The sequence below is a fragment of the Lagopus muta genome, chromosome 2 (assembly GCF_023343835.1).
Source record: "Lagopus muta isolate bLagMut1 chromosome 2, bLagMut1 primary, whole genome shotgun sequence".
NCBI classification, from domain to species: Eukaryota; Metazoa; Chordata; class Aves; order Galliformes; family Phasianidae; genus Lagopus; species Lagopus muta.
In genome coordinates, this window is record NC_064434.1 from 19,348,612 (window position 1) to 19,365,769 (window position 17,158).

A 17,158-nucleotide genomic window follows, 5' to 3' on the forward strand; every position below is an offset into this window, starting at 1 on the left:
GCAAATTGAAAATGATTCTCCTGAAGGCAGGAAAGCTATTTGCATCCACGACAACCCTCATATTCAGATGATTCCTCAGAAATATCAGAATCCATTAGACATGATGCATATTTGCAAACCATATGTTCCAAGTAACAAAAATGCAGATGAAAAACTGCTTCACATTCTCCAGGAGGTTATTCTAAGCCACTCTACATAACACAGTTTCTTTTACTTTTAATCATATCTCAGTTCTTACAAGCAAAACAACTTAGTATAGAACGAGCTATTAGAGAATTAGCTTATTTAGAGAATTCACCTTCTCTGTGTCTTATTAGATAGGAATCATAATTTAAGTAGCTTAACAGGAAATAAATCAGAGAGATGGAATTTGCCATTTTATTTAGTTCTCCTAAATTCACTTTAATGTGAAGATGATCCAGAGGGCATCATCTATACTGTTTATATGGACCTGCTACCAACAACCGTGGTAACTACTGAATTGTAAAATCAGAGACCATCTGGATTTAATGCAATCTTCACTTTCATCCTTCTGAAATAATCAAAATTACAATCAAACTGGAGACCAGTTTGTTCAGTTTCCAATACAAAAGTTTCAAATTGCCTTACTATGTCTGATGCACAACAGTGTCAAATATTACTAAGTTACTCAAGAATCAATTGCTCATTGTCGATTGGATTTGTCTTTAATGTCTCCGAGTTTCATTGTTATTTTAATGTTTGAAATACCCCCAAAATTAACAATATATTTTCTTTTATATATATTTTAACATAGACACGCACTACATGTGGTTTTTGAAAAATACATTTATCAGTCTTCAATCCTGAATATATTGAACATTTTTTATAGATAGGAGCTTGGACTCTCAAGATAGGAAGGAGTGAATTCGGTGAGATGTGTAAACTGCTCATGTCCTTGGAAAGGCCATTTGTTTTGGGACTGGAGATGGGGGCACAAGCTGACGTAGCTCGAGGCGGCCTCTTTCCAGGAACTTTCACAGTGGTTCTCAGCAAGTCAATTTCTTTCCCGTGAACGTTCTGCATGTAGTCATGTAAACTAGGATGATAGGTCAAAATTAACAATATATTTTCTTTTATATATATTTTAACATAGACACGCACTACATGTGGTTTTTGAAAAATACATTTATCAGTCTTCAATCCTGAATATATTGAACATTTTTTATAGATAGGAGCTTGGACTCTCAAGATAGAATCTGATTAACAATTTAACAATTATTCTTTACAATAGAAAATATTTATAAATTTGCTTGTTTGAAAAGATATCAGCTTTAGTTAGGGAAAAAAAAAAAGGCAAACTAATAGCATAAATAGTAAATAACTCCCTTTTGTTGGGGAGTATGTAGAGCAAAGCACACTTCCAATAGAGATGATGATTCAATGCTACAGGCAATGAACACCATATCTTCTTGTCAAATTAGCACAAGATTTTGCTATAGTTGGAATATATCCACATACAAATAAAATCGACGTCATTACAAGTGACTGCAGTAAATCAATTAAAAAAAATCAGATTGTTGTGGTTCTCTTTAATGTACAGTTTATATAAATACACTGAAACCATTAGGGAAAATACAACAACTGGAGAATATTCAGGAAATAGAGGAATTGTCATGGAAAACCCAATTACTTATATGTCTCAGCTATTAATGACTTCAATAAATAAGCAGTGCAGATCAAAATGTGTGGCTGCCTAACCTGGGAGGGCATATTTGTCCTTACTCTTCTAGTACCTATGAAAGAGAAAAATGAAGGTACCAGAAACATGTCACTGCAGCCTCTGCTTCCTCCTTTCATACTGTATGCTTCCTAAGGCATGAGACATTGAGCGGGCTGGACGATTAAAGGCTGTGAGTACCAGCTCTGTGTGCTGCATGAAGGACATGGCTTATAAATGGCTTGCATGCCCACCTGTCCCTAAGACTCTTCAGCCCTCAAAAGCTCTGTACAGTAACACAGTTTGCTGCTTGGGCAACACTTAAGTAAATCCTTCTCCATGTTGAAGTGTCATGCAATGGTATTGGCAGAAGACAGGCTTCTATACAGCAAAGTTTGCTTCTTTTCCCTATTCCTGTAGTGACCACTGTGGCACCAATCTACTAGCTCTGAGATGAGGGCAGGACAAATACCAGAATGTGTTCCTTACCATCTTGCATACTTTCTTTAAGAATATGGATGATTGTATTTGCGTGCTTGTTGCGCCTTCTGCCCTGAAAGCTTACTCTCTTTCAGTGCTTTAACACTGCCTCATCCTCAGCTAAATGCAAGAGTACTGCACCATGTTTTTTGAACTGCGTTACTCTGCAATCAGACGGCCAGCTCATGATGTTCCACTAGTCAAAACCCATCTGCCCTAAAAGATCAGGGCTGTAAGGTAACTGTGTTTGTGTTTTACGTTCACATTCCGTATAACTCTTGAACAGACACAGAGAAAGTAGGGAGGAAACCTGCAGGCAAAATGATTTTTTCTCTAATACAAAGGAGTTTTCTCAACCAATATCCAAAGGAGCAAGAAAGGGTCTTTAATGGAATACAGAATCACAGAATGACAGAATCGTAGGGGTTGGAATGGACCTCCAGAGATCGCCGAGTCCAACCCTCCTGCCAAAGCAGGTTCCCTACACCAGGTCGTACAGGTAGGTATCCAGGCAGGTCTTGAGTTTACCACAAGTTATTGGCAGTTAAGATATATTTACAAGACAAGGAAAGGATGACTGTGGGTGGACTCATCTATCTTGCTAGCTGTGTTAGGCCAAAGGCTGCCACCAGCAGCCAGCAATATCAGCAAGAACTCAGGCTAGAAGAAATAAATAAGCAAATAAGAGATGGGGGTTAGCAAGACTGACAATTATGGGAAAATGTGCGGCCCCAAAAAGAGTTTACTGGCATAAAACTGCCAATACCATCTCATGTTCTCATCCAGTGAGAGGCTGGGTAACTCTTCTCAACTGCATTGCGGCAAGCAGACTGACATGTGGCCTACAGCCTCCTTCCATGAGGAGCTGCTGCCTTTGCCGTGGCTGTATTTGCATTTGGATCTGGAAGCGTGGCTGCCTTATGGTTTTGAGTGGTCTGCACACTGTTTAGCTGTGCCTTAGTGTTCAACTCAGGGAGATAAAAGTCTTTCCTTGCTCTCTCTGCTGAGTGCTTTGTTTCTTTGGCTGTGTACTACCAGAGCCGATTAGAAGCGAAGTATTGTCATGAAGAGGTATTTGTGACATACAGTCACCACCACAGAGGTGTTGGACGCCCCATCCCTGCAGACACCCAAGGTCAGGATGCACGGCGTTTGCTCAAGCTGTAGGCGCCCCTGTTCACAGCATGGGCTCAGCCCGGATGGCCTTTTAGGGTCCCTTCCAACTCCGGTCGTCCTGTCATTCTACGACAAGCTACAAGCCGCACGGATGTGGCTTCCTGAGGGGCTTCCGCGTACAACACCGAGGCTCAGGCAAGACGCCACGATGCGGCCGCAACCGCGGCCCCGCCCCCCTCAGTCCCTCTCGCCGGCAAAACATTGACGCACGTGCGCCCCGCTTCCCGCTCGCGCCCGGCCCCCGCCCGCCGCTGACGCCAGCGCCCCCACGGCACCAATAGACGAGGGCGCTGCCGGGTAGCAACAAGCGCCGCGGCCGGCGGCCAATCAGCGCGTCGCGGGGGCGGGGTCAGAGCCGCCCCATGTTACTTCCGTCAATAGTCCCGCGGCCTGCGTCCATCGCGCTGCGGGGAGCCGCGCTACCGCCGGTAGGTACGGGACGGGCCGGGCCGGGCCGGGCCGGCCAGGCGTGGGGAAGTGGTGTGCGAAGTAGGCGGTGTGAGGTCGCTGGGGCTGTTTGTGAGAGTGTCGCGAGCTCGGGGGTTGCTTGGTGCTGGGTGTGGGCAGACGTGGCGTGAGGGGTTTGGGAGCGGAGCTGCGGTGGCGTGGGATGGGGAAGGATGGGAACGGGCCGGTGCTGGGCGTGAGGGACGGCGTGCTGGGGGCTGGGGGTTGGGAGCCTGTCTGTGGGAGTGGAGTGAGGCTGTACCGGGGGCTGCAGGGCAGTGAGAGAGTTGGGGTGAGCAAAGGGTGGCAGCAGGGAAGAGGGGAGAAGCTTCAGGTAGGAATTCTCATGAAAATGAGGGGCATTTATCCATGCTTCTCGAAAAATGGATCCTGTACAGCCTGGGTGTACTTAAATGTGTGGGGAAATAAGAGGTGCAACTGAGGTGGGCAGGAGGAGAAGCTGAGCAGCTGAGTCTTTGCAGCACCTCGAGGTTTGATTTGAGGCAGCTATTTGATATGAAGAAACATGGGCTGGGGATGAAGTCAAATCAGACTCTGACTTCTGAGTCATAGAGGCTGATAAGGCTGGTTTCTGGAAAAACATCACCTGCCTGTAGCATGAGTGTAAAGGTCCAGTTCCTTCTGAAGGTTGAGCTCCTGAAAAGGTAATGTTAGGGTTGCAAGGGAGGGTGTGCTGTTGGATTGCTGGGAAACATGAGAGCATTGACTTGTCCCATCTGATAATTACTTGGGTTGAAAGGGATCTTAATATCATGTGGTCTTGCTGTGGAATAATAAGAATGGTTTGGGTCATAATTATATGTTCTGAAGTATAGGAATATATAGACAGAAGAGACTTTCTTTAGTAAATTGGCAGAGTAATAGGATCTTGCCACAATCGTGAATGTCTTTGTAGTAGCATTTACTTTTGTAGTAAGTTGCCGACTTTGTATTAAACAGAGCTCCCTCTCAAGTGGATGGGTGTCTAGGGCAGTTAATCTCAGGCTGTATTAAGCCTGACCTACACAGGCTTCTGTGCTATTCCTTCCATGCTTCTTTAGTGTGGCTCTTGTCTCCACTGTCCTTTTTGCCATCCTCATGAGGAAAAGTTGTATGTTGTGAAGAACTCTTGCTCCTGTTTGGCTTTTAGGAGCAAGTTAAAATGCAAGTAATGTCTTCCATTAAGCCCCTGTTGTTGGATAATGACAATAGAATCATCTAGGTTGGAAAAGATCTTCAGAATCATGAAGTTCAACTGTTAGCCTGACCTACAGAGTCCTATCACTAAACTGTGCCCAGGTTAAGACCAGGTTATGCTCCATTAACTCTTTTCTTTATGCAGCCTCAGATTTTTTTTCTCCACAGTAGTTGTTTTGATAAGATGAGCAAATTGCTCAATATCAAGAACAGAAATCCTGTTGAATGTTAAAGAGCCCCAAACCCATATCCATACAAGTAGCATTTGGAAATTGCTCCTGAAGGGATACACTCTTGGTTTGTGTGATAGTGAGACTGTGTCTTGGGCTAAAAATATCTGTGTTTTGGAGGGACAAATAAATAGGTCAATGTGTATTGGCTTTACACAGTTGCTGGCTTTCTGTCATCTTCCACAAATTTTTAAGTTTAAAGTAATCTGATCTTTTTAATAGCTTTTTTACTTTTGAATCTTAAAAAGGTAATGTACTCAACATACTAGATGCTAGTGATAGACAAGAGATAATCACAGAATCACCAAGGTTGGAAAAGACCTAAAAGATCATCCACTCCAACCGTTCACCTATTCCCAGTAGCTCCCACTAAACCATGTCCCTCAACACAACATCCAGCCTTTCCTTGAACACCCCCAGGGTTTGTGACTCCACCACCTCCCTGGGCAGTCCATTCCAGCATAACAACCATAACTTGTGCTGGGGAGGTTCGAGTTAAGTACTGGGGAAAAAATTCTGCAATGAGTGGTAGTGCATTGGAACAGGCTGGGAATGGAAGTGGTGGGGTCACCATTGCTAGAGGTTTTTGAGGAAGTTGTAGTTGTTGCACTTAATGGCATGGTTTAGTGGTGTGATCGTGATGGGTGGATGGTTGGACTCGGTGATCTTAGTGGTCTTTTCAACTGTTAATGATTTTATGTGGAAGAGTTATGCTTATCTCCTTGAAATCTATCTTAAGTGCAGCTTTCCAAGACTTCTGGAGCAAGTGTCAGTGCTCTTCGTGGGTGTGCTTGTGGCTGCCACTACTTTGAAAGTGCTTAATGTCATTATTTGAAAGACAGATGAAAAAGAAATTCTATTCTGTGTTGAAACCTTCCAAAAAAAGGCCATCAGTTTTCCAAATCATCCTAAAGGTCTGGGAAGTAGACTGGTTTAGAGCATGTGTGTGCTGAAGCCTGTTATTTTAAATGCCTGTATGGCTTCACAGGAGGGAGTTATACATATCGTGCCATTGGTAAGGGTGCTAACTTGAAACTACCTTTTTCCAAAACTCACGACTTCTCAAAACCTACCTACAAGCCTGTTCTGTTCTGATTGGCTTTGGATTCCTGCTGCTGCTGTCCTCTAGAACAAAGTTTTCTGTGTTGTATTGTTTTCAGGAAGCTTTTCCTTTTTATGTATCTTACCCCATTAGCTTGTAAGAATATGCATTCCACCATGCTGCAAGCATTTATTCATTTTCCCAACAGTTATTTCTATCTATTCTTAAAAATTGTACATCTTTTTTTTTTCTTTCCTCTTCAATCTATTATCTCTATAGTCCTGAATTCACTCTAGTTTTTAACTTTTTGGGGCTGATGAGGTGTACCTATAATAACATTTAATATTTGTATCAGAACTGCTGACTAGAAATAGTTTGTGAGCACTGCATCTCTAGACATAGTTTAAAATTGTTTGCTCTTCTGCTGTTTTCTTAGTATCTTTGATAGTTTTCTACATTTTTCAGGTAGAAAACATTTGCTGATGTTGCTGGGAGTTGAAATACCTTAAGCTGTCTTATTTGGAAATGTGCTCATAAACACTTGCTATTCAAACAGTTATTGTAGAGACAAGAGGGTCTTAATTTCAGCCTAAAAGAGAGGTGTTCTGAACAAGTGGAAGAAATGCAGTTTATGATGCCTATTGTGATTACTAAATCACCAACAAGTCAGGGAAAAGAATGCAGGCGTGAATGAAATTTGTGGTGGTTGGAGGGAAGGATGTGGTGAGCTTTGGAAATGATTCCTGTCAGGTTCAGAGGAAGGCTGAGATACAAATAGCAAGAGGACTTTTATCAGTGTCAGGGGCTAGACAGTGCCTCATTTTGTGTGGTGTGTTGTGGGATGTTTCTTTGTTTTCTTTTTCTCAGCTTCTATTTCATGAGGTTTTTCATCCTTCTGTTTCTTCTCTCACTCTGATTAATGTGTGTGTGTGGAGTGTGAATGGATACATAAATGCACAGTGATGTTTGACTGATCTGGCCTAATATTTTTTCAACTTGAACGCACAATTGTTAACACACAATGCTTTTTGCCCTGTGCAGTCTGCACGTAGAATCTCTACTCAAAACAAACAACAGTATGAATGTCATGAATGGGATGAAGAAGGCAAAAGATCGTAAGCTCAGGTTCTTTAAAGTGTAGAAAAATGTTTTCTTCAAATTCATAGCATTTACGTGTTAAAAGTGGCTCTCCTATTTGGAAAAGAGTGATGCAGCACTGTATTGTGGTATACCTGTGCTGACTTGTATCTGTTTCTAGGAAATTCGGTCATTGACAACTGATGTTATTCTGTGGTCTCTGTTTGTCCTGAGTATCCAGGTAATAGCCTAACTTGGGAGATGACCCTAAAAATATATATGTATTTTGGAAAGTGGGTATTTATGTACTGAATCATCATTGTATACAGTGTAGTGCATCTTGATATTTGGAAGGCTTAACAGAGAAAAAGAATAAGTGGAGAATCATTAGTTTGAGCTCATTAGATGTGAACAACCATTTAATAGTCATATCTCAAAAACTAGTAGTTCAAGTCCTGCTCTACCGTGGTTAATTTTGCTTGGTTATCACCTCTTCTTGTGGACTACAGAAGTTATTTTACTTGTTCTTAAAAACTGTGGAGTCTACTTCAATCTAAGAAAAGCTGAAGTACAGGAGAAATGAGGTTAAGGAATCAAAAATGTACTTGAACTATTGAATCTGTTCAACAGAACTTTATTTTCACAATGTAATCGCACACTTTCAAAGTTAAAGAAATGACATAACAAACTCTGCAGGTTTTGGTAACTGAAATAGTACGTTTTCTTGCTCCTCATAGAGAAACCATGCCATTTTTGGGCCAAGACTGGAGGTCTCCTGGATGGAGGTGGGTTAAAACAGAAGATGGATGGAAACGATTTGAACCTTTTGGATCTGCGCTTCAGGGTGGAAACAGTCAGCTTAATGACATCAGTCACACTGTGTAAGTTATCGACCCATGCAGAACCACGTTATTTTTATTTAACAGCAGGTGGGAAAGCTGCAATTGACTTAACTTGTGATCTCTTCATGTGTGTGAAGCATACAGATGCAGCTGTGTGCTTTGTTTATCTCTTCTGTAGACTGTCCATCTTCTTGTTGCTACTTCATGAGTTGCTTTTTTAGGCAGATGAATCTTATTCTATGTTGTGTAGTTGGATTGTTTTTTTTTCTCTTGAGACTGAAGTGATATCTGTAAGTTGCAAATGCAGCAAGTGTGGTGAAATGTTACCTTGAACGAAGCACTTCTGTTGATTGTGTACTGGATTGGACCCATTTATGGTAGTCATATATTGCCTTTGTTCTAAAAGCGTGACTCGTGCTATTTTTATGGCAGTTACCTAGTACTATATTTGTCTATATATGCCTCTGCAGAATGAGTGGTAACCATATTAGGCAGACTGAGAAGGAAATAAAGTAATATTGGTGGCAGAATGCCCACACACTGGTGTGATAGAAGTGGCTTTGTCCAAACAAATTCCTGATTTGTGTCTTTGCCACGAAGTATTTCTTTGGGATAACATTCTTGGTTATAAATTCCTGCTTAATGTCATCATAATGAGAAAAGGGAACATTCAGTGTTTTACTGTTAGTCCAGTAAATGATAAAGTAATCTGATCTAGTGGGAATTTACTGGCAAGCTGGAACTTGCTCTATTCATACACCTGTGTTTTCTAAATTTGTGAACTGAACCTCAAGTGTGATCAAGTGGTGAAGAATTGCTATTGAGCTTGTCTCACAGAATCACAGAGATGAGGTTGAGGAGACCACCTGGGATCATCTAATCCAACCCTGAGTGCTTCAGGCAAGGTCATTGAGAGCACATTGCCCAGGATCACATCCATTGGCTTTGGATATCTCCAGAGCAGGAGATGAGACCACAACCTCTCTGGGCAGCATCTCAGGCTTTCGTTATGCCTTTACTACTTGTGTTCATCTGTTACTGATGCCATTTGGGCTTTTTTCCCACAGTCTGGCTGCTGTGGATACAAAAAATATTGGAAGAACTTTCAGTAAGTCTCTGAAGAAAAAGTTGCCTTCAGTATACTTGCAAATTTTTTTCTTCCTTTTTTCATAAATCTTTTATTGGCAGATGGAGTCTACTTTTGATGTTTACTTGCACAGCCAATGAAGTCTTGTATTTTGTAGTTTGCTTTAATGAATATTTGGCAAGTATGACATCAAGAATAATCATTTTTGTGAATATCATTGTAAATGAAGACTTCTGTTTTTCTCATCATAATAGTACGTTGATTTTTTTTTTTTTTTGTCAATGTTTGCCTGTATATTTAGTGTGTGTATATACATATGCAGAATCTTTTCACCAAAGAACTAAATCAGACTGCTTTTACTGTTTCTTCAAGCTGAAGTACTCAGCTTTTTCTTAGTTTTGAAGGATCTTACTGTTGAACTTTCTGGGAACTGTGTTGCTAGGAATGGATTTAAATGAAGTGCTTGAGAAGATACAAGATTATTGAAGTTAAGGATTAAAAAAAAAGCATAAATTTGAAGGGACTGGTCATGAAATGCTCTGGATAAAAGTTTGATATCGGCAATGTTGCACAATTTGAATTTCTTAGGCTGGCTTGCCAACTTGTAGAATCCCAAACTTGAGAATCACCCTATTCTGCAACAGATGGTCTCATCTATAGTAATTCCCCAGTTTTCCATCTTCCGTGTCTTCTACTTAGCATAGCCAAACCACACCATATTCCCCAATCCTATTTCTTTGTCGCTTCAGTATATGCAGCTTTAAATGTATATTGAGGAAAGCTAAACTGCGGTGTTCAAGTTGGTGGTACTTGGCATAATAGCAGTACCTTGGAGTAATTTCATTACAGCTTGAGAACTCTGGATCTATGAGTTAACTTCTGTTGCTCAACACTGATTAATGTCTATACAAAATACAGGATAATTTAGGTAGGAAAGGACTTCTGGAAGCCATCTGGTTCAAAGACAACTCAATGCAGGGGCAGTGACGTTGGGTTGGGCTGGCAGGGTAGTCATTTCTGTCTGTGGTATTTCTCATCTGATTATCTAAATGATCTGTGGTGTTCACAGAAGTTCTGTGAGCACTGGATAGGAGTCCTCAGTCTCAGATAAGTTTAGCATTTGACGAATATATTGTAATTTTGTTTGGTACAGGCACTAAACTTAGGAATTTTCCATATTTGGATAGACTAGGACTATGTCTCCATAGGTAAATGCATGATGTGAAGGCATTTCTTCTTTGATGAGAAAAGAAGCAAGGGAATGAAGAAGAATAGCTGTTGTTAAGATAGCCCTGCGAAGTCTTCCGCTCCAGAAGGTTGTTAAAATAGTGTCATGAAACTACATTTTTGAAAGAGTGGAAATTCTGGCATGCTTTTTGTGTGGAATATTATAGTTTAAGCTATATGTAGGACACAGTATGTTCTGCTTTTAGAAGCTACAGAGCAATCTGTGTCATCAATCAATCTATCGTCAAGACTTGAACTTAAGAACAGCTATACACGGGCAATATTAAGTATGCATTTAAATCCTGTCAGGTGCAGTCAGATGTTAGGAATGGTGGTATGGTGACAACTGTTAACATGAAGTTATCATACATATAATGGTGTATGTAGCACATGATTCAGTTCTTTGACTTTGTATAGCTGCACTTTGGTGGTTGGAGGAGCAGGAGTTGGTATTTGGAGTGGTGGCTTTGAACAGCCAGCTCTTCAAATTTCTTAAAGGAATGCAAAGAAAAAGGCAAAAATTTGCTGTAGACATGCTCTTGGTTCTGTCCTGTTCTTTCTGATAGCTGTGGGACCCTTACTTTCTTTTCAGTGTCTGGAAACACACCAACCTCTTATGTTTTTCCAAGAATAACATTGGTTACTGATACATAGAAAAGGACTACACACAAAGTGAACAATGAATTCTTCTTTCCCAAGGAGGTGAAGTCTCATGTGAGAAAATCCTCAGGCAAAGTTTCATCTCTAAAATGACATGAATTCCTGGAATGTCATGGCTGAATTTGGATATCAGACAAACATATTTGAAATAGCCCTCTTTGCAATTCCTCTTGTTAATTGACTGGTCTTATTAGGCTGCCTTGCTTGCTTGTCTGATACTAGAGGAAGTGTTTGGGAAGGAAAGAGGCTTTAAATAACTGCAGATAGATTACTGCTCTACATTGCTTTCCAGGGGCTCTTTCTCTCCAGGAACAAAAGTAGGAATTGTGCCAGATAAACCTTCCTGTTCTAAAGATGGCCTTTCTCAATGCTTCCTGCCCTGCCTGGCCCAGTGCACTGGGTCAGTGAGCGTGTTTCTGTTCTGCCTGATCTATACAGCAGAACATCAGCCTGGATCTCAATGGCTTGTAGCTGACGTTAGGGTGATAAAGCCAGAAGCTTTACCAGGAGTGCTGGGCTCTTTTTTGGATTCTGCAACAACTTTTCATGTGATGTGGTGATACAGTCAATGTTAAAACTTAATTCTTTTAGTGAACTTGGTGATTTCTCTTATGAAAGCTTTTTTTTGGGGGGGGGAGGCACCACAGAGCACTAAAAGCAAACAAAAACTGGAAGGTTAGAACACTACATAATCCAAATAAGTTGTCAGTGTCATATTCTACTTTCAGTGGTTGCCAGTTTCTTTTCTCCTCTTTCACTGTCTGACTAGATGTGATGTCTAGTCAGTACTGGAAAATGTGGAAGTACTAAGTCTATGCTTTAAATGCCTTCAGACATGAACTAAGCCCTCAGCTTGAATTTAGCTCTACTTGAATGCAGAGGTGTTGCTTCTTTTTGAGGGGGGGGGGAGGGGGGTTGTTAAACGTCAGATGAAAATTCCTGAGTTTTCTAAACTCACATATCATTAAGTTGAGCTGATTTGTGCAATCAAACTTTTTGTGCAGTATTTAATAGTTCTTAAAAGATTGTTCAAACCTGAAAATTTCAACTTTGTAAGTGAGCAGTAGTAGACTAATGCAATTTTTACCATGTGATGCCTTACTACAGGTTACTTTTGCATAAACCAGTGACCTTCAGTTTTAGCATTTGCATTTTGCTGCTAGAATTTGAACCTCAAACATGTTGCTAAATAGATTCAATAGGTAATTCTAGATCTTAAGAAAAGTAAGGGAAGTAAGGAAAAAGTAAGGGAAAGTAAGGGAAGTATGGGAAAAGTGATGTATACTACTTTCTTATCAAAAATGCTGATGAAGAAATAAGTCTTATAGTTCAATTTCAATGTGCTGTACCCTGAGTTACTCAAGTTATCTACACAAGGTTATTGCCTCTATGTAAAATGCATGCTCATTATCTAGATTGCTGTTCCTTATAATTTTCTGTGAAAATTGAAACAACAACCTTAACTGCATGTAGCACAGGTAGAGTTTTTAATGTATATGAACATTAGAATATAAGCTTATGTGAGAAATAGAATTGCTATAGTCAGTCCTCAGTGTCAAGTTATGTAACTTGCTCTCAGAAGTGACAAAGGTTTAGCTTTGATTGTCCCCTGGAAGAGCTAGGGGTCACTGCATGGTTCTTGATGCCCTGTGACATCTGGTAGCACAGTATGGTAACTCCTAAATCATGGACAGTGTTGTGATTTGTGCATTTAACAAGTTTTCCTTATTTTTCACCAAAATTGAGAGTGGTTAGAAGAGAGATGCCTTTTTGCTGTCGTCTTGCCCTTGTGTGGTTGTGCAGTAATTTTGTGCTGATCTTCACCTGTGTGCTGCCATTTCATGGCTCAGTCCATTTCAAATTGTGACTTTGGTATCCTCAAACTTAGCAGATAGGCAATTGTTCAGCTACTACTGTCTCCTCAGTAGTCTGTTCTTAGTATCGCTAATGACTTAGGAGGTAATAGCTACTAAGAAGATACTTGTATCAAAGTGATTAAATGCGCACAAAATTCAACACTCTGGGAAGAAAAGAACATAGTAGCATATATCTTGAGAGAGGTTGCTTCCTACCTTCAAGTAGATGGCCAACATGTAAAAAACAACTTATTTTTCTACCAAGTTTTTTGATGTAGAGAATTATAAGCAGTGTGCAGCGTAGGTATTTAATTACTGCTGTTCTAATTATGTCTTTATTTTAGTATCTTAACTGGCGGTGATGATGATGAAATGTATGCTTCTGAGGACTGTGAATTTGCAGCCAAGAAAAGGAAAAAAGATCACTGTAGAAACACCACGGATTCACAATGTAAGGCTGAGTTATTTTCCTTTATTTTAAACTGTTGTAGATTCAGCCATTCATATATATTCATATACAGGATAGTTTTCTAAATTATGTCTGTCTTTGTACTGGCCAGAAGTTTAGTGCCAGAAGTTATGCATCTTAATTGAGCTGTGGCATTGGTCATCTATTGTGGGATTTACAAAGATTCAAAGTAATTCATTTAAGAATAGCAGTTTCTAATTAGTAAGCATCAAATGAAAACTGCTGTTCTGCTTTGTGGTCTAGTTTTAGATTAAATTCTTCTGGCTGCTTAGGGAAGTCATTGCTTATCAAAGCAGCACTTTTATTTTCAATTATTTCTATATTTGCTTACACAAATAGCTCTAGAATTAGTTCAGGAGTAAATATATTTTGTCATAATGCTTTTGTTAAAGATTTTGCCTGTATTGAGTTTCATGAAAAATATCTTCATTGAAATATCAAATCTATTTTTGTTGATTGCTGGTTTTAAAAGAGGACCCGTGTTTTAGATTGCAAGCGTATGGCAGCAAGAAAAGTACTTGAAATTGAGAACTTGATAGAGTGAGTAGAAGAAGAAAAAAGTTTATAGCAAACTGTGGAGGCTTCTAGTGCATTGATCTTGAAGTGATTTTCATTATTTGTACCTTCTGAAATTAACAGATTGCCATAGAGGAAGCTGAAAGCATCCTCCAGCTTGCCTTGGTTTAGAAAGTGTTTCAATATACTGGAATGGCGATATGTAAGAGAACTTTCATTTGCCACTGTATCCAGACTTCTGAAGGCTGAATGTAGAAATTGCCTTTGTGGGTCTTGCATAGTTGGCTTTCCTGCAGGGTTCTTAAAAAACAGGTTAGAGAAGTAGAGCCTTCAGTGAAAAAAGGCTGTGCCTTTCTATTCCCTTGTGTGCTAAAGAGCCTTGTGTACTGAGAAGTATTGGTGCTTATAAGAGAGAGATTGTTTTTTGGTATGCAGTAAAAAAAAAAAAATAATAGTGCTACATCTGCCAGTGGCCCCCACTCCTGTTTGATTTATGTTGTTTAACTTTAGTATGTTTTAAAGTGTGTAACTTCTGACATTTGTAGCTGTTCTTTTCAGCTCTGAAAAACTTCCTTCACCAAAATTGTTCTATCTCCCCTCTTATTAAGCATTTTATTGAGGATGGTCTATTTTCTTCAAAGCCTTCCTGGAATGTACTACCTCAAATGGAAGTCTAAAAGTTCTTATGTTTCTATTTCAGGTTTTTATCGTGAAAATTGGATTTACGTTCATAAGGAAAGCACCAGAGAAGTAAGTTCTGTATGCTCTGGGTCATCAATTTCTACGGTCTTTGTGCTTAAATGGCAACTCTCATATAAGAGGAAAAACATGTGTTCTGCATCTTCTTATTGTACTTAATTCTTTCTTCACTGATAGCGTTATGACTGTGGGAGGCAAAGGCAGGTAGCAAAGTCACTTTTGTGTGACTTTTATGTGGATAGTTCTGGTAAGGATGTGGGAACTTGAGTGTATGTTTAGGGTCACCCATGCCAAAACACACTGCCTAAAACCACTCACTGCTATCCTTCATAAGCTGTATGATGGATAGTATAGATAGATAGCTGTATGATAGATGTATCTGGATGATTTTCCCTACTCCCCACTTGTACAGAAGTTACTGTACTGGTGATGTGACTATTTGCTTGTGTTTTTTGCCAGTTCCTGGAGTGGACAAAATATTTTATTGTTTGAATTAAATTCCTATTTGAGTCTTCTAAACTCACATATCAAGTTGAGCTGATTAGTGTAATTAAACTTTTTGTGCAGTATTTGATAGTCCTTCTTAAAAGATGGTTCAAAGCTGAAAATTTAAACTTTGTGAGTAGGAGTGGACTAATACAATTTTTTTGCCATGTAATGCCTTAATACTTTTGCATATAAAATACTTTTTTGGTTACTTTTGCATAAACTTTATTGTTTGAATTTAGTTATTATTGTCTTCTGATAATTGACTATCCTCATTACCAGTTCTCCTTTGGTTCTCTTAGCAGGGTTGATTACTTATAGTCATTCTTGTATCTTATGCTGGCATGACAGCACTAGACAGTATCAGCATTGTGACCATGCAGGAACAGAATAGATTCTCAGAACACTTGATACCAGAGTGGACAATGATTATGAATTTATGGTCTTGCTACCAAGTAACATTGCCAAGGTACCTGATAGATAGGCTATTTGGAACTGGTTTCATTTCTTCTTCAAGAAATAATAATAAAAAAATCTTCAGGTCAGATATATCACAGTTCCAGGGAATGTGGTGTAGGTATGCTTCTGTTGCATGGCAGTGTTTTTTGTAGACCATTTTGTTTGATGGGTGAGGTTGTTCTCCTGTTTGCTTTTTTCCTACTTCCCGTGTTTATTCCTTTTCTCAGAGACATGGCTACTGCACTTTGGGAGAAGCTTTTAATCGCCTGGATTTTTCAAGTGCAATTCAGGACATCAGAAGGTTCAATTACGTGGTCAAAGTAAGCTCTTTATTTTATATGTTTTTCTTTACAAATGTGTTTGCTGATAGGCCCACGCATACAAAAGTTGCACTGATAGGTCTGTGTAAATATCCTGTATATATATGTAACTTATACTGCGTGAAGCAGCTGGACTTCTACTTGAAACAGAATAATTCTTCTATTGTGAGAACTAGTTATATTCTTTTGTGGAAGCCTTCAGCTTAGGAAGGATGGTGATGGCCAGTGTTCTGCTATATATTTACAGTGAAACAGTGGTAGATCCAGTTGTTGCTCTATCTCAGTAATGAAATCTCTTTAAAGGAAAATAATTCCCCTACAAACAAAAATAGGAAAGCAAGGTAACTCTTAAGTACAGTAACTCTTAAGTACATGGACTAGACGTAATACTTGTCAGAACAATATTTGATGTGTAAATATTCTTCAGTTTCTTCTACAGCTTCTTAATAGCGTGATTAACTGTATTACTGTTTTTCGTTAGACAATTCATCTTTGTTAAAATCCCATGTAACCTAATTGTATTCCAGCAATTTTATTGAAGTTGTCTTTTAACAATAATATAGTGGCTTGAAGTTTATAGGAAAAGTACGTTGTGTAAATACCATGATTCTTTCTTCTTGCAAAGGCCCTTTCTCTGTTTTAACTGGTTTTTGTGGGGACAGATCTAGTCTTGAGGACAAAGGGTCTGAAACCATGAGTGTAGGGAAGTCCTATCATCCCTTAACTTTCAAGATGTCTGCCTACTTGAAATGATGCTCCAGGCCCTTTGTCATCTTTGTGGCCTTCTGCTGGACTCTCCAGGAGATCCCTGTCTTTTTTGTACCAGGGAGCCCAGGACTAGATGCAGTACTCCAGGTGAGACCTGACCAAAGCAGAGACTGGGAGGAGCACCTCCCTTGACCTGCTGGCCGTGTTCCATTTATTGCACCCTAGGATCCCACTGACGTTGGCCACCAGGGCTCACTGCTGGATTAACGTGCTAGTTATGCATGAACACAGTAATGACTAGTTTTGTGTGGTGGGCTGCTTCTTGTGTTCAAGGATAGAAAGATAAAGTTTTGTTTTAGTTTATTCTTATATATCAGCTCATACTGAGTATCTCTGCTTGAATCCCAGATTGCCAAGGTGATCCACTTTGAATCTCCAGCTAAGTAACCACCTTCAACCATTGTCAAAAGTTAATACCAGTGTCTGTTCAAGACCCTAGTGG

The 17,158-nt window shown here is 39.8% G+C and overlaps 1 protein-coding gene across 5 annotated transcripts in view; it reads left to right on the plus strand.

Moving 5' to 3' along the window:
- Positions 1-3,670: 3,670 nt before the first annotated feature.
- Positions 3,671-17,158, plus strand: part of FBXO25 (F-box protein 25) — a 30,043-nt gene continuing 16,555 nt past the window's right edge. For 2 of the 5 annotated variants that reach the window (XM_048936902.1, XM_048936905.1), the window contains exons 1-6: positions 3,734-3,766; positions 7,509-7,568; positions 8,065-8,208; positions 13,344-13,450; positions 14,685-14,734; positions 15,856-15,948. In XM_048936902.1, the coding sequence (XP_048792859.1) occupies positions 8,072-8,208; positions 13,344-13,450; positions 14,685-14,734; positions 15,856-15,948 (387 nt within the window). In that variant the 5' untranslated portion in view covers positions 3,734-3,766; positions 7,509-7,568; positions 8,065-8,071. Of the gene's footprint in view, positions 3,767-7,508; positions 7,569-8,064; positions 8,209-13,343; positions 13,451-14,684; positions 14,735-15,855; positions 15,949-17,158 lie in introns of all 5 variants that reach the window. The other 3 variants (XM_048936906.1, XM_048936903.1, XM_048936904.1) reach the window with 3 other exon arrangements.